At 37.0% G+C, this 20,318-nt stretch overlaps 1 protein-coding gene across 1 annotated transcript in view; it reads left to right on the top strand.

Moving 5' to 3' along the window:
• Nucleotides 1-5,285: 5,285 nt before the first annotated feature.
• Nucleotides 5,286-20,318, top strand: part of LOC137004280 (BEN domain-containing protein 6) — a 35,857-nt gene continuing 20,824 nt past the window's right edge. The window contains exons 1-8 of the mRNA XM_067364465.1: nucleotides 5,286-5,387; nucleotides 5,466-5,555; nucleotides 6,263-6,322; nucleotides 6,489-6,594; nucleotides 6,908-7,164; nucleotides 8,607-8,793; nucleotides 8,964-9,114; nucleotides 9,405-9,523. Coding sequence (XP_067220566.1) covers nucleotides 5,286-5,387; nucleotides 5,466-5,555; nucleotides 6,263-6,322; nucleotides 6,489-6,594; nucleotides 6,908-7,164; nucleotides 8,607-8,793; nucleotides 8,964-9,114; nucleotides 9,405-9,523 — 1,072 coding nt within the window. The remainder of the gene's footprint in view (nucleotides 5,388-5,465; nucleotides 5,556-6,262; nucleotides 6,323-6,488; nucleotides 6,595-6,907; nucleotides 7,165-8,606; nucleotides 8,794-8,963; nucleotides 9,115-9,404; nucleotides 9,524-20,318) is intronic.

Here is a 20,318-nt window from a genome sequence, read left to right as displayed (position 1 = left end):
TGCAGCAGATGCATTGAGTTAGATGTTAATAGTTGATGAGAAGCAACATTTGACACGTGGGAAAGTTTACTCATTTAGCAGCAGGTGCTTTTATACAAAGAAACATACAAATGAGGAATGCTACAATATAACTGATTAATTTGTTAATGGTTTATGTGCTTAACGGGATAGTTAAGCCATTTACTCATTAATTTACTCATTACATTTACTCACCATCATTTTGTTCCAAACCTGTATGAGTTTCTTTCTTCTTTGGAACATAAAGTAAGATATTTTGATGAATGTTGGTTACCAAACAGTTTCGGTTCCCATTGTCTTCCATTGTATTTTTGTCTATACATTGGAAGTCAATGGGACCTGAGCCTGAAACTTCACAGAAGAAAGTAAGTCATACAGGTTTGCAATGGCATTATGGTGAGTAAATGATTGTGTGAAATAACCATTTAAGTAGTTAAATGTTCACTAAAGAGTTTTAAAGGGTTAGTTTACCCAAAAATTAGGTGAGTATGAACACTTTCAAATGCCCAGAAAGATACTAAAGACGTATTTAAAACAGCTCATGTGACTACAGTGGTTCAACCTTGATATTATGAAGCGACGAGAATACTTTTGTGCACCAAAAAAACAAAATAATGACTTTTATTCAACAATATCTAGTGATGGATGATTTCAAAACACTGCTTCATGAAGCTTCAAAGCTTTACGAATCTTTTGTTACGAATGAGTGGTTCGGAGCGTGTATCAAACTGCCAAAGTCACGTGATTTCAGTAAACGATACACGCTCCCGAACCACTAATTCGAAACAAAAGATTTGTTAAAGAAAGAGTCGTTATTTTATTTTTTGTTTTTTGGCACACAAAAAGTATTCTTGTCACTTCATAATATTAAGGTTTAACCACCTACCTTTCTAGGCATCTGAAAGTTTTAATTATCTTGCTGTCAGTGGAGGCCTCACTGAGCCATCGGATTTCATCAGAAATATCTTAATTTGTGTTCTGAAGATGAATGAAGGTCTTACGGGTGTGGAACGACATGAGGGTGATAATTAATGACATTATTTTCATTTTTGGGTGAACTAACCCTTTAATAATTTGTGATTTTAGGAGTTTGTCATTCTACCATCAAGGTAAAATAGGAAAGTATAGTTTAGTGATTTTGAAATATGTCTGATTTAGGATAATGAAGAAACTACACTATTTGCCTTGCATAAGATTGAAGTGGACTTTGAATGTAAATGCTGGATTTGAATGCTAGTTTCTTAAAGGTGAATTGTATAATTTCTGCACAACAAAGAATTGTAAGATTAATGATATTTTTTGGCTTAGTTGTCTCTGCATACTGAACTATAACATAAGTATATAAGCATCAAAATGTACAAAAAATTACACATTTCACTTTAAACAAAAGAATAAGTGAGATGTAACCCTAAAAAAAAAAAACTTGTTTTCCCCATCAAAGGCCCGCAAGACCCCTGTCCAGCACTCCTTCACATTCAGTGCTGCCCTGGACACCGAATGGCCTGCATTGTTTTGTACTCATGTGTCATTCTATGTTGTCTTTCAGCGACAGATCTTAAGGCAGTGCTGTTGTCCTTATAAATTAAGCTTCTCCATATGCATGAGCAGAAAGGGGGAGAGAGAACGTTGGCAGCGGAGGAAAGAAGTGCCATGGCGGGGAGTCTAAACAAGTGACAGACTGCTGAGCGGCATCAAAACATGAGCTGTCCATCACCGATAGGTGAGTATAAAGCTTCTGCATGCACATCCATTGGGAAATGTTAAGAGTTGCATTTAATACAGACATTAAAGTATGTAGGTGTGTGTTCATTTGTATCATCCTTTTTTTTGCCTGGGTGGCTGACCCACTTTTCTGTCCATTATATCATTTTAGGGCACTCCCAAGGGTTGATGGGAGTAGGGTCAGAGATCAACTCCAACGCCCCCATATGGTCAATTAAATCCCACTCAGTGCCCAGGCAGGGCCTCTTTCTTTATGGCGCTATTTACTCTTCTATTTTCATTATGTACATAGAAGGAAAGATGGAGAAGGAGAGGGCAACAGTACAGAAAAGGTCCTTGTCTGTTACCTGCGCTAGCAAAATTTCACTTTTGGGAATCGTAAGGAATTTAATGATTGTAGTTCTGATCCTGATTCCACTCAGATATTCCAGTTCATTATCTTTGTTGTTGGTCTCAAATAATATGGGCCAAATAGGGCAGTATAGATCTATTTTGTGTTTGCAAACAGCGATTATGTTTTTTTGTGGGCGGAGCCTACCTGGCGGCAGAAAATGACAGTTCTGCAGTAACCGTCTGTGGAAGCCATGGAAGAAAAGAATAAAAAAAAAGTTAATTTCGAGTTTATATCTCACAATTCTGACTTTTTTCTTACAAATCTGAATTTATATCTCACAATTCTTAGAAGGAAATCTACTCGTTATTCTGTCTTTTTTCCTCCGAATTGCGAGTTTAAATTGCGCAATTCAGATTTTTTTCCCTCAGAATTGTGATATAAACTCACAATTGTGAGTTATAAAGTCTGAACTGGGAGATATAAACTCATAAATGCAAGAAGAAAAGTCAGAATTGTGAGATAAAAATGTTATAGGCTATGTTTAAAAGTTATCAATGTAAAATATAGGTTTAAATTTCATGCTGTAACTGCTATGCATGTATGTCCCCTATGAACTGCATATGTGAATATCATGTAGACACACACACACACACACACACATTTTTAGGTTGATGGGTAAATGGTTTAAGTAGCTTCGCCACTGATGCAGGAAAGATTATCAAAATGTTTTTGTACAATGTTCTGTCCTCACTGGCATCATGAAAATCATTTCGTTCCAGTTTTTTTTTTACTGATTCCCAACCCCTTTTTGAGGGTTTACACTGACTTTAGATCAGCTCCTTTAGTACAAACTCTTATGCAGCGAAGGCAAGTCTGACAGTCACAAGACAAACTTCAAAGCTGCTCTCAGACTAAATGGGGAATGGCAGCCCGTGACCCAGAAAAGAAGCTTCATGCTGTACGTGCAATTGATTTGTTAGGAGAGAGGTGAAAGGTCTTATGGTAAAAGTAAATAAAAGAATGCATATCAATAGGCCTATATCATCAATACCCCTCTTTATGCTGGTTCGGATCCTCTCAGGAGGACGAAATGTGTAGGGAGGAGATCAATAATTGGTCTGTCTGAGCAAGAGATGGTGGCTCTGCTGTCACATTTGTAGTCTGGACTGTAATAACATCTGCTGGGATGTAAGATTTGCTTTAGTCACAGATCTTCGTGTTTGGTCTTTGCAGATTATGAACGTCACGGTGGATCCGGCAGGATGAGTAAGTCATTTTGTTCATGTAAGTTAGAAAGAAGCTCTCAGACAGTCTGAACTGAAATGACTGTGGCCACCAGGATCAATGTAGTGTGGATTTCATGCTTGTCTAATCACCGTTATAAGAGAAGGTGCCAGTTCTCTTTCATCCAGTACGTTAATGTATCTTTCTTAATGTCCGTAGCGAAGTAATTCTGTTGTCGATGCCATTTGTGTCTCCTAACAGTGAGTCTTTGTGTGCTGGTCTGTTTTAAATTGAATGAACAGGAGTCAAAACCTCACATAGTCCCCGTTTACTCCTGGTATTAAGTTTCGGGCCATTACAAGCGGACAGCACTAAATGCAGGTGTAAACAGGGTCCAAAACACACTGAATTCTGAACCTATAACTCAAATTATATTTAAAATGCATATGACCAAACCACATTTGATGTTTAAGCACTAATTTAATGTGCCCAGACTACTTACCTGTCAATCACTCATCATTTAATACAAGTAAACTGAGAATAGCTGAGAATTATATACATTTGAGAAGCGTTTTACTAGCAGGTATAGACTTGCCTAAGCACTTGATTGGATCAAACGGGACCTTGTTTAACTGAGCCACATTCACAAAGCAGAAGCAAGACAGTACTGGTGCACATGGTACTATTTGAGTGACCTTTTGTAATCCCCAGACTGCTTTAATGAGTTACAGGATCCACTTTGTTTCAGCCCAGAGCTGCTTCCCTCCTCTCAATCCTGGAGAGGCCTCTCTTTTACAACCTCAGGTGCTTCTGGATACACTTAATGCTCACTGTACGTCACCTGGGACTGCATGGGGTCAAACCTTACCTGACCTCTCACTGGTCTCTGTGCTCAGCCAAAAAAAGAAAGAATGAGAGAGTAAGAAATAGAGAATGGCTTATAAAGTCTCCATATGTGGGACGAATAATTTCATATCTTTAGATTTAGATAGAATGTGTGTTTTATTGTACACATTTTTTAAGACAAGTGCATTTACATGTCTTCAGTTTTTTTTTTTTTCATTTCTTAAAGAGCATACAACATATTGTATATATAAAAAAAATACAATAATTTGATTATCATGGTTGAGTGGTTGAGCTTGACAAATGCAATAAATGCTAAAATTAATATTACTTTTTGTCATAATTTTAAGTAGGCATTATCTACTTTTTGTAATGTTATGTTTTTAGTCATTAAAATTTATTTATAATTAAAACACTTTTTTACTACAATTAATTAAATATCATTTCTATAGATGTTGATTTATGATGTTTTTATTCACTATAGTGACTGATGATTTTAACTATTAGTCAAGCAAGCAAGTCAAAATCCATATTTTCATTGGGAATAAAGACATTTAAAACTGCATTTGAAGCTACATTTCATGCTATGTAAAATTTATGCTAGATAAAAGTTTATCAAACATATTTTATATAGGTGTTAAACCAAAAATATAATGTTTTAAATGCCATGACACACTGAAGTGTACTGTATTTTGTGGAAAGTGTCAGTAAATCAAAGCAGCTATTAATAAACAACAACAAAACTACAATAGCAAGAGGTTATGAAGATCATTAGAAGTAGCTAATTATTAAATTAATTCTATTAATCTCGCTTTCAGCAGCAGTTACGAGCTTTACGTTAAAATGCCTGATGTAAACACTTGCAGCTATATAGCAATCATCTCATCTTGACAGATTATGAGCTGTTTATGATGTATTTGACATGTGTTAAAACTTTTAGAGTCCCCTTTTTAAACGCATTTTACTTGTATTTAAGTGTTTCAAGACGCACTCGTGATGTTGACACGCCAGAGTGTCTTTAACTTTAATCGAAATGCCACGAGCGTGAAAGTCATCAGGCTGTCACGGATCTGCGCGTGGCCATGACCGGCATGATAAAGAACCGGACGCTATTTCGGCGAGGAAAACGGCTAATGGGCGAAAGATGAGGAGAAAAACAATAGCAAAGCGCATCCTGTACAATGGATACGAGGGATACGAAAAGACACCAGAAGACACCGGCGCGAGGGCGAACCACGTCTTCAGTGTATGTAAATATCAACCTTTTGTTGCGTAGTGTCATTGTTTTACGGACCCTTGATATAATTATGTGACTGTCTTTCAGCAAGAACCGGCGAAGAGGAGAAAATGGAGAGGACTGAATGGAGAGGACATCTCATCTTGTAATGCTGACTATATTAAGTTCAAAACAAAGGTCTGTTCCTTTTTATTGCTGACTTAATATGATGAGTTTTTTTTTTTTTTTTTTTTTTTTTTTTTTTGCTGATAAGCAACGCAAATAGATTAGAATAACTGTTGCAATGGCAATTTTTAACATTTATAACTTATAATATTTAAAGATGTAATAAAATGATACAATTATATGAAATATACAATTGATTTACAGTATATTCCATGTGATAATAGAACATTTTAATTAATTAATTAATTAATTTGTTTAATAGTAGTTAATATGGGTTAATAGGATCTCTTACAGTAAAAATGAAGACACTAGAGGCATTATTTGGATTTCCGCAGACTGTCACACTGGCAGAACCCTCTGGAGGACCTTTAGGTACCATTTCACAAAAGGAAATCAATTCTCTGGGGAACTTTGATGGAACCCCCAAGTTCCTGCTAGAACTTTAAAGACTGTCATCAGGTCCTCCATGGAATTCCATCACGAGGGAAACATTTTGAGGCACTTTAAATATATTGTAGTTTGTAATAAAAGGAGTGCATCTGAGGCATCTTCAGAAGGATGGAGGAACTTAAGAGGGTTCTGCCAATGCAAGGAATCTCAAATGTCGTTTTATTTTTACAAAGACATATTTTATGTTACAAACTAAATCAGAACAACTGTTTTTTCCCCCTGGAGTAAACAATAGTAATTTTATTTTATTTTGGTTTTCACTCAAACAGGCTTTTGAGGTTGACAAGCCCCTTGGAGATGCAACAAGGGATGCAGATTTTACTATGGAGGTAGTAACTTTATTAAAAATCGAATATTTAATTGACTGCATTAATTTTAAACATCTACAGTGCCTTTTGATGGTTTAGAGCCGAAAAGTCAATTGCACTTACACTTCAAAACAGTCGGTGTCTATGCTGCTCAGTTTATAATGTGGCGTGTATAATTTCCTTTCAGGTACTCGGAAGCCTCCAATCACGTTCAAGGGCGGAGCTTATCGCCATGGTGCTGAGTATGCAGAGGGAGATGGACTGCCTTCGAGAGCAAATCAGGAGCCTAACAGGTAAAGTGGTGGACTTCTGATCTGAAATGAGGAGGCAAAGCCCTCACTGGGTTTTTTTTTTTTTTTTAGTGCAATGCATTTCCATTGGCATGGGAAAGATGTGCACCGAGCTGAAATCTTGCTAACAGTCGACTCATTCACAGCCCATTTCATGTTTCAAGATCATTTCAGTTTGAGGAAAAAAAGTTCAGCAAGTTCATGAGGAAACTTCACGTCGAGGAAAGATTTAGTATTACTGTGGTGTGCCATGTTACACAACAGGTTAACCCTTGTGAGACAATCTCAGACTAAATTCATAGTTTTTCTTTTACAGCTTGTGGGAAGTTGGCTCAGACTCTTGAGGAGTTGATCGAGAGGAGTGATAGATGGCTGTGTGGCAGCCACGAAGCTGCAACTCCCAGCATTCCAAGGGAGCCCGAGAGAAGCAGGCCACCCAGTCACATTTCTCCTCCAACAGTGCTTAGTGGAAGAACAGATGAACGTGCAAGTTCAGAGCAGCAGGGGTGTGGTCAGTATGAGGTCACACAAACAATGCAAACGCAAAGGAATGGAACGCTTCTGGAACAAAAAGTAAGAGTTACGTATTAGATGCCTCTGTAATCAGTTTCAGAACTTCTCAGTGAAGTTTATTATACTTTTTTATTTTTTTAAGTTCTTGATAGAATCCCATGTGTTTGATTGTTTTGAAACAAAAAGTGTTTTTGTCCTCAGTTGCTGTTTTCTTCTATTGTTTCCTCGTAGGGCTGCAGTTAACAATAATCAATTTAATAATCTGCTGGTTATTTCTTTGATTAATCGGACATAATGCCCAATGCCCTCCTTAAACAATGTGAAACATTAATGTTGGGTCCAAAAATGGTTAAAATAAAGGTTACAATATAAAATGGTTAAAAAATTCAACATTATTATTATTTTTTTAATGAAAAACATTAATAAGCATTTTTGACAAATTGTTTTAAAACAAACTTTTTCACTGTAGGGTTGCAATTAACGACTATTTTAATAATCACTTAATCTGTTTATTTCTTTGAATAATCAGACATCATACCCAATGCTCTCACTTAAACAATATGCAAATTGAAGTAATGTACACATTGTGTCCAAAAGTAGTTAAAAATTGCAATTTAAAGTGATTTTATTTTGTAAAAAAAGTGTTTTTTTTTTTTTAATTGTACAAAAAATGTAATTTGAAACCAGCAGAACAGTTTAAATAACCAAAATTACCAAACCACAAACTAAGTATGAAAAGGTATTTGGATTTATGCATTAATTAAAATTACTGTTCATATAAAAACATATCGATCCCAGTTTATATTAGGTGGCCTTAACTATTATGTACTTACATTTAATTTAATAATTTGATACAATGCGCTTATTGTGTACATACATGTTTTTACATTGTACTTATATTTTAAAAAATACCAGCATGTAATTACATCTCTAATTACACTCTTCCCTTACACCTTAACCCACCCTTAAACCGAACCATACCACAAAACCTGTCCCTAACCTTACCTATATCCCACCTCAATAGCAACAAAAGTGTTTTACAAAACAATATGATCACAATAAGTACATTGTGCTTATTTTTTGATATAAGTACATAGTAGTTAAAGCCACCTAACATAAATAGGGACCAACATATCATTACCTGCATTGCATATATGATTTCAGGTTCAGTTGTGGTACATTTAAAACTTGATGTTTGACAACTATTATTTGACTGAGTTGCCTGCACAATCTTTGTGAAAGTCAAACAATGGCAAAAATTGAATCGCATACTTTTAGACTGCATTATTTTGCATTATAAGATCATAATGTGGTTTTTAGGTCATTTTTCACTACTTTAATGTACCATCACTGACAGGGTTTCTTCATGCGCAATCCAAACACCTGACTCATCAATAATAATATCATTTATTGTTGAATATTTTCATTACTGTTTATTATCAATCTTCATTCATTATTTGTTTACTGCATTTTTTACAGCTCAACTTTTTTTGTCTCTCAAGGTTATCACTGCTGATCTTCTGGAGCGCTGCAACACAGGGACCACCGCTCAGAAACTCACCAATGACCTGCTGCGCAGCCTGTACGACAGAGACTGTCTGGCTTCTCACTCAATCTCAGGCATCGTTAACAGCAAGCGTGGGACGCCCAAGCCAGCTCTTCCGGCACATGAGATCCAGGCCATTCTGAGTACGTATAAGAGACGATTTGTAACAAGTACTGAACAGTGGGCGTCTTTTAGTTAGTTTGAGAATTCATTCAGTTCCATTTCATTTACTGCAATCAGACCATTGTGAAGTTTTTGATTAATTGAGGTCTCAAGTTTGCAGCTTTGATTACTAGTGAAACATTCTCCACAGGGACAGTGCAGCGGTTCTTCCCTGGAAAGACGGATTCGGAAATAAAGGGCTACATTCGGCAGAAGCTTCAAAATGAGGCCAAGAGGCTTCGGAAAAGGCCACACCCAGCTGATGATCCATTGGTGGGCTCTTTTAAAGAGGCAGGAACAACGTTTGAGCATTGAGTGTTGACTTTCTTTGGACATCCCCAATGAACTTAGTTAAAGAATTTAAAAAATTGACAATGAGTTCTACTATCATTCATTAATTACAGTTCCAAACCCTTATGCATACAGGTTTCGAACGACATGAGGGTGAGTAAATTATGACAGAATTTTCAATTTGAGTAAGGCTGCACAATTCATCTTTAAATAAAACCAAAATCACTATGTGACGTAGTGTGATTATCAAATCTCGAAGACTGTGATTTAATTACATAAGTATATGCTCTGTGTGTTTCAGAGTGAAACGCAGAACTGTATTCATTTACACGCGAGCAGTTCATGATCTGGTGTTTCCGGTGTCTCGGAGTGGCCTGGTTTGCAGTAAATGTAGCACCACTCAAACTCTCTGCATGTGCTGTGAGTTTGGGTCGCTTATCCACCTTATTACTGACAAGCCTACTGCATTTTGAATTATGGGTTGCACTTCCAGTTTGGAAAACTTCCATTCGAGAAGACTGAAACGAATTATTTCAAAATCATACGAGGTTTGACTGAATGAGCTGTCAATTTTCCTTCATGTTTTATTTTCAGACATCATGAGAATAACATAATGCTTGGTATTTTAATGTGACATGTTATAACAAGAAGATCTATGGCAAGAGATCATTTCAGTCATGGCATTCTTTTCCTCATGATTATTTTTCCCCCTTTCTTTCCGCTTTAAGAGTTTGAAAAAGGACAACATTTTTGGTCTGTTCTCCCGATTTAATATACGATATATCCCATTAATAATTCACTGGAATGCACAAAGAAACTATTGTTTCTCATCTCTTTCCAGGTTTGTTCCCATGGGTAAATACAATTTATTATCTGTCAAAATGCCGAAAATCACTTTGAAATAGTATCATGCAATGCTGACGTTTACGAACATTTTTGATTGAAGGCAATACATGTTACATAATACAGATATATATTTCTATTATACCCGTTCGTTATTGCTGGTACCTTGTTGATGCTTTTACACTTTTAAATGTCCCTTTAATGTTCGACGGTTGCAGGGTGAGTAGAATAATGATTGCTTACAGCTTAACGGAAGTTGCACCTATAATTCGCGCATGGGGTGTAGGGATAAGGTGGACAACATGCATTTGGGAATGTAACCATTGACCCAAACTTGTAATGAGAAGCCCTTATAAAACAACTTGCGTCAGCAAAAAGCTTTTAAAAGTAAGAAATTAAGACAGCCATAAATATTAGTATTGTAATTTTTACAGTTGTACTGTAAAATAATTATTATTGAATTAAGTACTCTTTATTTTACAATTAAATATAACAATGGTAATATTTGTCATTCTGTTTACATTTTTTAGTAGTAATAATAATAATAATACATTATTATTAATATTTAATTAATTAATTATTATTATTGATTATTAATTTATCACATTAAGTTGCAATTTTTATCAGAAAATTGCAATTTGATTTCTTCCCCAAATCGTGCAGCCCTATTTTTGAGTGACTAAATCCCTTCAAGGTCGCATTTGCAAGCTGTAGAGCACATGACAAACTATGTGTGTATCATTTTGATTACCCAAAACTGTGACTTTGTATTGATTTGAAATTGCAAAATGAACCCTGGAGTCACAGTTAGAAGTAGATGGAAAACAGTATCTTCGGTGTACCTCCAGCATCACTGCCAGACGTTATCACACACTGTTTGTCGTGCGCTAAAACTTCGAACGAAGTAGACTAAAGCTGTGAACACAGTGGCAGATGGTTAAGCATCGCTCTCCTGTAAAATTACATGGATGTCACTTGGTAGGGGGGTTACATCGTGATTGATGTAGTTCAGACTTGTGGTATTTTAGTCGATCACATGTTGAAAGTGTGCCCCGGCGTGTAATGTGAATATATATTTTTTCTGTGTAATGTGAAATACACACGTGCCTCCTATATTGGACTCCTTACTGTGGCCTTATCAGTCAGAAAACGCAGCAGTACAGTTCTCATTTCGAAACCACTGTGATTATATCTATTAAAAAACAACTTGTCTGTCTTGAATGTGTGGCGTCTTTTTTTGTCTCGATTGCAGACTCTGTTCGCAGAAGCTTATTGAATCGGCTGCTTGTAAACGTGCAGGTTTTTTACCTTTCCAGACAGAAGCACGCAGGCTCCTGAAGGCCAACGGCTGTGTGAGTAAATTAACCCCGCACTCACCAGCTGTATCACTGCACACACCCCTTTCTGGGGGAAAAAAACACATCACCGAACACATGGCACAAAGGACGGCGTGGGAACTGCATATGGTACATAATCAATAGGCCTTATCGCGCACACACAACCCGAACTGCAGACACTCCAGCATTGGGCTAGACCATTATCAGTGATACATGACCCTAATCCATTTATGTGTCAATGATACAACAGATTGGGGTTCGGGAAAACAGCGGCATGGCACTGGGGACGATATCTTCACCGATCCAGCCATCTTACAGACCTTGCCTATATTTCCACTCACTAGATCTGCTAACAGCAAATCAATGGGCTTCTTTTGTTTCTGCAGGTTCAGACATCCTCATTGTGTCATTGTGTTATCGGCGCCGTGGTGTGTGTGTGTGTGTAAATCGCTTTGAATATGCCACCAGGATAGAGGCCTCTCCCAGAATGTTTTCTTTTTCTAATGTGAGGATGTAAACGTTGCAAGGAAGCGAATATTTCAAACGGTGTTACAGCGCGGCCATTTGATCTCTTGAAGGCTCGAGTTGATTTACGAATATGAAAAGTGCTTCAGCTGTATTCGCCAATATTTTCACTGCGCAGTCAAAGAAAACTTCAAAGTTGAAGGTTGGAGCGTTAAACAGTCCTCCGGGCTCGCATCCTTCTCTGAAGGGGCCAAGGCAAACACGCTTCGGCCCTCCGCGGGGCTCTCGCTGAACCTGGGTAAAATCAGCAGGGAAGACAACTGAAATTAAACGTTTGCAGAACGCAGGAGAAACGCCTCCTCCTGTAGGCCCATGCGTTTCCCGCAGAGCTGTAATATGTCATCTGGGCAGCCACTTCGGTGGAGGACATATCCCACAATGCCCTGCAAGGCAGGGTGCCACAGTACCCGTTGCGGCTCACTAACATGCCTCCACGTGCCATCTTAACTTTTCATTTGTCTTCTTCTACCTGTCAAGTGGAGGAAAAAATTGTATGGAGGAAATGCTCCTCTTCAATGGGATCATGATCTCAGTTGTACTTCTGTGCCATGAAATGACATTGCACTTCTATTCAGTGATCCACAAGCATCTTAAGATGAGCAAAAGTCTAATTCAGTCATCTGAATCCCAGTCATAACATATATTCTATACATTTCAGGGACTAGACTCTGAAATGTAGGATTACATGTACATTTTCTTGTGTGTGTATAATATAAGAGCTATATATTTCTTTGCTTTCATTTGTTTTGCTTTGTTTTGTTTGGACCAAACCACTATTTTTTGTTTGTTTTCTATTTCTATTTGTTGTAAGCTTTTTGTTTTTTGTCTGGAACTTTTGTATGTGTAATATAAGCCTAAACCACTGTTTTTTGGTTTGTTCCCCCCCCCCCCCCCACTTTGTTTTGATTCGTCTGGATCTTTTGTATGTATAATATCCGTATAAAACCATCGTTTTTTGGTTTATTTGTTCAATTTGCTTTGTTTAGTCTTGCTCTTTTGTAAAATATAAGCTCAAACTGACTCACTAATGTTTTTTGGTTTGTTTTTGGCTTTTTTTTTGCTTGGATCTTTTGTATCTATATAAAAGACTAAACTGCTGTTTTTTGGTTTGTTTCTTTGCCTAGTTTTGTTTTGATCTTGCATTTGTGTAATACAAGATCAAACAGTCATCCTGTGTTTTGTTTTGACCTTGTACAAGTCCACATATTAGTCTAGACAGCTGTTTTGTTTTGCATTGCATTGCATACTTTTTGTTTTGTTTGGATCTTATGTATAATATCTGTATAACACCATCATTTTTTTTTTTTTTTTTTTTTGTGTGTGTGTGTGTGTTTGTTTTGGGTTTATTTGTTCACTTTGCTTTGTTTTGTCTTGCTCTTTTGTAAAATATAAGCTCAAACCGGCAATTTTTTAAGCCCACACTAATGTTTTTTGGTTTGTTTTGTCTGGATATTTTTTTATGTAAAATTGCTTAAATTACCATTATTTGGTTTGTTTTTCGCTTTTCTTTGTTTTGTTAGGATATTTTGTATCTATAATAAAAGACTAAACTGCTGTTTTTTTTTTGTTTTGTTTCTTTGCCTGGTTTTGTTTTGTTGTTGCATTTGTGTAATACAAGATCAAACAGTCATTATGTGTTTTATTTTCACCTTGTATAAGTCCAGACAGCTGTTTTGTTTTGTTTTGCATTGCATACTTTTTGTTTTGTTTGGATCTTTTGTGTGCATAGTTAAAGTCCAAACAGCTGTTTTTATGTTTGTTTTGTTGTGATCATGCATTTGTGTAATACAAATTCAAATGGTGTATGCTGTTTTGACTTCATCTTGTATATGTGTAATGTAAGTCCAAGCAGGTGTTTTGTTTTTATTTTTTGTTTCTTTGCTATACTTTGTTTTTGCATATGTGTAATACAAACCCAGCTGTGTTGCATTGTGTTGTTTTTTTGAACAACAGACACATTCTTCAATAAACCTCAGTACTGTTTTAATTAGAGGTACTTGACTCATCTTGGGAATCTTGTTGTTCTGTCTGTCATGGTGGTAGGACAAGGAAAGACCAGCTGTCATGTTTCCAAATCAACAAAGGCTGTTTTTATATGCATTCTCTTGGGCTGAGTGTGATTTTTCCACCAGCGAGACTGAGAAATCCATTCGTAAAGATGCAACGATCTGAGCACAGTTGACATTCATAGTCATGCGTGTAGGAAGAACATGTTTTTGCGGCTGTTCCTTTCTCTGCATGTTCTCCCGCTGAGAAGTGCATGTTCAATTAAAGCACAGGGGGCGACCATTGGTCCAAACCAAACAGAACACGCATACGGCAGCCGCGAACGCTCGAGAGAGGCTCGGGATGGTCAGTTGTCAGGGCAACATGGCCCCTGGAGAGGGACGAGGGTGAAGCAAACACCTGCCCTACTCTGATCTGTAGGGAATTACTCTGACTGAGAGCAGATGAGCATCCTTAAAACTGAGAGAGCGAGTGTGAACGAGCGAGGAGGAGGAGGAAAAGCTGGGCGAAAATGCGAGCATCTGTCCAATGAGAAGAGTGGAATTTATTTATTATCAGGAGGAAGAGGTGGTTCCATGGGGTGGTTTGATTAATGTCCAACCCTCCATCTTGTCAGTCCGTTTTTGTCTGCTGAAAGGAAAACAAAGCACGGGGGGTTGAGAGAGGGAGAGAGAGAGAGAGAGAGGGAGAGAAGAGGGGTGGTGGAGGGGTGTTCGGTTAATGGCTGCCACTGAGGTTTCTTTTCATGTCGCTTGGGCCCGTCAGCTTTGATTGATGGCTCAGACAATGATTGGACAGACCCTTAGCTCCTGCTCACCAACCATGGGCATTATGGGAAAATGGAGAGAAAGTGGGAGAGCAAGGAGGAGAGAGAGATCTCATCCAATGAGAGGACAGAAAAGCACCCATGCAGCCAATCAGAGGAAGGGAGAATATAGAGCAGGAAACCAAGCGCCTGAGAGAGAGAGAGAGAGAGAGAGAGAGAGAAAGCGAGAGAAAGGAACAGAGAAAAAGAAAATAGAGACAGACAGAATGAATAAAAGAGGTGGAGATTTAGATGAAGCCTGTCTGATCTCACTCGATTATATATGTGGATATAACAGTCTGTATGTGTAACCACTCCATCCAAACCTGTTCACTCTTTATCTCTCTCTCTGTGGTTTTCCTTTGGCATCTCAACCGCATTTTCATTTGCAAACAACCTTGTGGCTGTAAGAATCCGTTAGGAATGAAAGTAGCGTCTCTGTCTATCTGACATACTGTCAGCAAATCAGAGACTAGTGGTCTGTAAATGCGTTCGCGTGGGGTCAGCTCGCTACAAGTGTACCTCAGCGTTTTGTGTCATCTGAAAGTTTGAACAATAGCCTAAAAACCTAAAATAGCTTTTAGTTGTAATCACAGTTTGGACCTGCTCAAGGCTAAAAACTTGACGTTTTGAGGCACACCGAAAGGGACAGAAATAGGAAGCAGTTTTCTTTCGGGACAACCTCAAATTCAGGAGCTGTCTGTCATAATTTCCCAAGGCCGAAAGAACTACTGAAGCATGATTCTGTCAGCAAGAATTCCCTTTGAGAATGTCTGACAGAAGAAAAATCATAAAATGCTTTTTGTGTCATTTTGAAGAGCATGTTATTCATACCAGGCCATGGTTATTTTTTATATAATACTTATATAATTATTTATTTTTAATATGATTTTATATTATTTTTAAATAATATTTTCAAAATATGCTTCATTATATAATTTCTATAAATATTTTTATATTTTTTGTGCAGCAAACTGGTTGATATGTACGATATGTCCTTCTCTTCAGTATCACTTTGGATGAGAGAGAAACTGTTGCTATCACTAATTCTGCAGCAAAATGTACATGCACTGCAGATTTTATGCATGCATGGAACAGAATTTGAGAGCACACTGTGCAGAATACTGTATCTCATAACAAAACGCTGTCTGCTTGACTTTTTATTTCATGAGCAATGAACCATCAGCTGCAATTCTCAACATTTCCCTTTGATCACGCTAAGTTTTTAAAGATGTTCAAACACAAAATTGGACTAAAAATACATACGATCTGTTTTATATGTATATGACGAGTATAATTATAAGTAAACGTGCATATTAAGGTCATGTGACAACAGTGCACCATTGAAATATTAGTTCAAGAAACAGAGCATGTTGTCATAGGTTTGATTCCCAATGCATGAATTAATAAATTGCATACTCTGAATGAATGCAATGTAAGATGCTTTGGATAAAAAAACATCTGCAAAATTACAAAAAAAGTATAAACGTAAGCAGTACCGCGGTATTCTAGTCAGTAGGAAACAATAAGAACAGAAGAGTGTGGATAGAAAACCGTATGGTGCAAAGAAAAGAAACTGTATTTGTGTGTGTAAAACAGAATAGAGATACCTGGCTCTGGTTGGAGTGGGTATTATTAGGTTTGGGAAGAGGAACATATGTAGAAGAGCCGCAGGGGCCTGGGGGGACGCTTGATCCCGTGGCGCCGCTCCTCTCTTCTGCCCCCAAATGGAAGCACAAATTGAGTTGGTAGGGCTGCGTAAATTGAATTTACCGAGGGAGCCCCCCACCATTACCAGCCCCACACTGAGTTTAGGGTCATCTGTTTTAGTTGGCAAATTGATTTTTACATTTTGGCCCTTGTCCTCAGCCATCCTGTCCTGATCTTCCTCTCTCTCCCACTTCTAGCTGATGTTTATAGTCATGTATGAGGGTAATAGTTGAACATGGTGGTTTACATCAGTCATGTAGCGTGTGTTTGGTCAGTTCATGTGAATTTTGCACTGGAAACATGAGTGCATGACTCAGTTTATGTATCTTGGATGTATCATTTGCCGATGTTTTGTTCATAAATTAGTCTGGAAAATGATTCACAGATGTAAGGATCTGTGTTCGTAAAGCTTGTCTTCTCATCTGTATTGTGAATGAACGTGTCCTCAACCTTTATTAGGTTACGTTGTATGACTGTGTGTGTGTGTTTCGCCACTTTAGAACAGTAGAAGTTGTGCTCTTCACTCCCTGTGATGATAGCAGCATTGTAGCAATTAATTAAACAAAATTAATTACCCTCCTTATCATCCGAGTACACATTCACGCAAAGCACTCTCTCCATCTTTCTCTAATACACACACACACACACACACTTTTATATGCACAGATTCACTCTTTCCTAAACACTTTGCAGTAATATATCCAGAGTGAAATATCATTGCTCAAAAGTTGCTCTTTCAAAGCTCAGGCATGACACTAGAGGCAAAACCATGTCATTTTTTCATGCACTGGTTAAATTTTAGCTATTTTGCTTCCATAACATATCTTCTTTCAGAATAGTGGGAAGAAAACATCCACATTTTACTGCACTTCATATAATTGCATATGTAGATTTTAATTACAATACATATCTTTAAAGGCCGTTTTCTCAAAATGAGTTTTTTCTCCTGCACTGAGACTGAAATCTTACCTTCAGCAGCACTTACACTAAACTTTTCTTCATATCTGTATTCTTCTCTTCCAAAGGGGTTTGTACACTGTAAAAAATGACCGTGATTTTAACAGTAAAAGACTGTAAAAATGCTGCGGTGAAAAACTGTCAATTGGTTTACAGAAAGTTTCCGTACTATATACGGTGAATAACTGTAATAGATCTAATGGTACATTTAATGTAATTTTACGGTAAAATACCGTTAAATTCACAGTTTTTGGAAGTGAAAAATAACAATTCATTGTAAAAATTTACAGTGAAAAAACGTAAATTGACATTCCCACGATTCCCAGTGTGACACTTCACATTTGATATATTTTCGTTGAAATAACTGTTTCTTTTTAGTTTTTCTCATTTTATTCTAATCAGTTATGTACATTAGGGTTTTATGTTACATCTAATGTTGTTAAATTAATGTTTATTGCATTTTTAAAATTTCATGCATGTTACCATGATGGTGTTTAGTGTGTGTGTGTGAATGACACTGTGTGCACCTTCTATATGTTAATATTGTCCTCCTCAGCTTGTGGAAAAGCTGCTTGTGATGAACTTTGATTCATCATGTGACTCTCATCACCACTGTGTTTAGTGACTGTCAGTGTATTATAAAGGTACAAAACAGATCTTAGTACTTCATTAGGTTGGTAAATTAACATTATATCAGTTAATGAAATACGTTATTTTACCATAAATTTAACAAAAAAAATTTTACGTTGCTACTGTATTTTTTACGGTAAAGTTCTGGCAACCACAGCTGCCGTTTTTTTACCGTAAATTTTACTGGGATTTTTTTTTTTTCAGTCTATATATATCATTTGTCTGGTTTGTATAACATTTTATTCATAAAAACATGGTGCAATTTTTATTCTCTGATCTATGGAGGGGAAAAAATCAGAAAAAAGAAACAAGAATTTTGAACCTGTCTTCATCCAGTGCTCAGATTTCTGTTCTGGAAATGAATGCCAGTTAACTATATAATGCCTCATTTGCATATTCAAACATAACATTTCAGTTTGAATTTCATCTTAATGTACTGCGATATCTTTTAGTTAGCATTTTTAGCCTGTGAATTCTTTAGTTGAGTATCAATTTAGTTTCATTTTTTTCTCCTTAAACTCCTTACATTCACAAACTAATCCAGTATAGCTCAAATAATTCAGTTTTAAGAGAATTTGATGAGAAATATTTGAGACTCTTGTGAGATTTACTGTCTCCATTTTAGTCTCATTGCTGTCTAGTATTGAAATATTAAAGAGATCCTATTTGCTTTACAGCTTCCCCTTTTGATTCCCCATCATTTTTAATCTTTTGAAACAATTTATTTAAATAATTAAAAGTAGTAAACGGTTGTGGCGTGTGTCATGTCACACAGAAGACAGATTATGCTAGTTTCGTGACAGTAGGTGTCAGACGTGGGTGTTATGATCAAGTGTTCGAGCGGGACTTGACACTATTAAAGCATTTTATTTTGACATCCCATGACGGTTTCTCTCTCTCTCTCTCTTTTTTTTTTTTTTTTTTACCTATCTGAAGTCACTTCTTGTTCCCAAACATTCACTTAGATCAAGTATTCCCCTTAAAAGAGAACTTAGTTGGCAGTTGGAGTCGTTGGGTGTGTGCGTGTGTGCCATCCTCCCGCTGTGTATAATAGTGGGGTCTTTTCCTCGCCCCCGTGCGTATGGTGAACAGGATGGGGGTTTCTGGCCTGCGGGGTTGGGCCCCTCTGGTGTCTTGAAGCGGGTTCTGAGTGAGATTGATGAGGGTCGAGACCCCCACCTCCCCCCTCCTGCCCCACCATGTCCCCCCCGAGGGTAGATACTGCCTGTGCACCCCCGAACACTCTCGCTTGCCAGAACCCTCCGTGTGCACAGGGCAAACCCAGCTGCGCCCCTCCGTTCCCAATCTTTCTCTTTTTTTTAAATTTCTCTGTTTATGCTTTTTAATTCATTTATTGCTTGTACTATCCATCTGGTTTCTTACTTTTTACTTTTGAGTGTCCTGCCAGTGCAAAGGCCCCTGAAATGATGTGTGACTTCTGCATTTTCTCTCTCTTTTTACTCTTAAAGGCAGGAGAGAAAGAAGCAGAAAAACACACTCACATAGATGCAGGTCCTGATTTATTTCTGGAGATCTGATGCAACCCAACAGCTGAAAGATGCAACGAGAGGTTTCCGCAGGTACCGCTGTGCTATAAATGCTGAATCATACCTATAGTGTAAAACGTGGTGAAAAGGTTGACTGATTTATGGGGTATAAAAAAGAGAGATATCCAAAATCCCATCTGTAAAAACATTAACTAATGCCAAAAAAAATGAAACAAGAATTTTGAAGATGGCTTTATCCAATGTTCAGATGTCTTTTCTGGAAATGTATGCAAATTGCTGCATATTTAATTAGTGCATCATTTGCATATTTAAAGATAACATTTCAGAAAACTTTTAATACACAAAATGTCATTAATCATCTGTAAAAATGTTTTCACAGATTCACTAATATAATATTTTGAGTTTCTGTTGATTAAACTAATCTCTTTCTTTGTATTGACTCACATTTTTAGTTTCAATGAACTCAATTTTAATTTTTTTTTTTTTTTTTACCCTATGTTTCTTGTCTAGTTTCAGATGTTTTTCCTTTGGAGAATTAGACACTACTGAGACAGGAAGAGTATATAAAACAAGTGTGTATAGCATAGCTCAAATAATTTAGATAATTTGATGAGAAATATAGAGTTCATTTTGAGACATCTGAATATTGAACGTGCAATGATACTGAATTATACCTTTAGTGAACAGATATCAATTGCATATAAGCAGAGCAGAATGAATATGGTTGGAAAGTAAGTGAACTTTCCATGCAGACTATTTTCAGAACTCCTTTGCTGATTCATAAATCTCAGGTTTTGATTATTTAAAGCATTCCACGGCGCACCATTCACACTAAATGGTGTGAGTTACATTCCTACGCTCCGAAAAAAAAAAAAAAAAAGCCCCCAAAGGCT

This window comes from Chanodichthys erythropterus, chromosome 3 (assembly GCF_024489055.1).
Source record: "Chanodichthys erythropterus isolate Z2021 chromosome 3, ASM2448905v1, whole genome shotgun sequence".
In the NCBI taxonomy this organism is placed as follows: Eukaryota; Metazoa; Chordata; class Actinopteri; order Cypriniformes; family Xenocyprididae; genus Chanodichthys; species Chanodichthys erythropterus.
The sequence above is the reverse complement of the archived record's forward strand: the minus strand, read 5'-3'. Positions and strand labels throughout refer to the sequence as shown.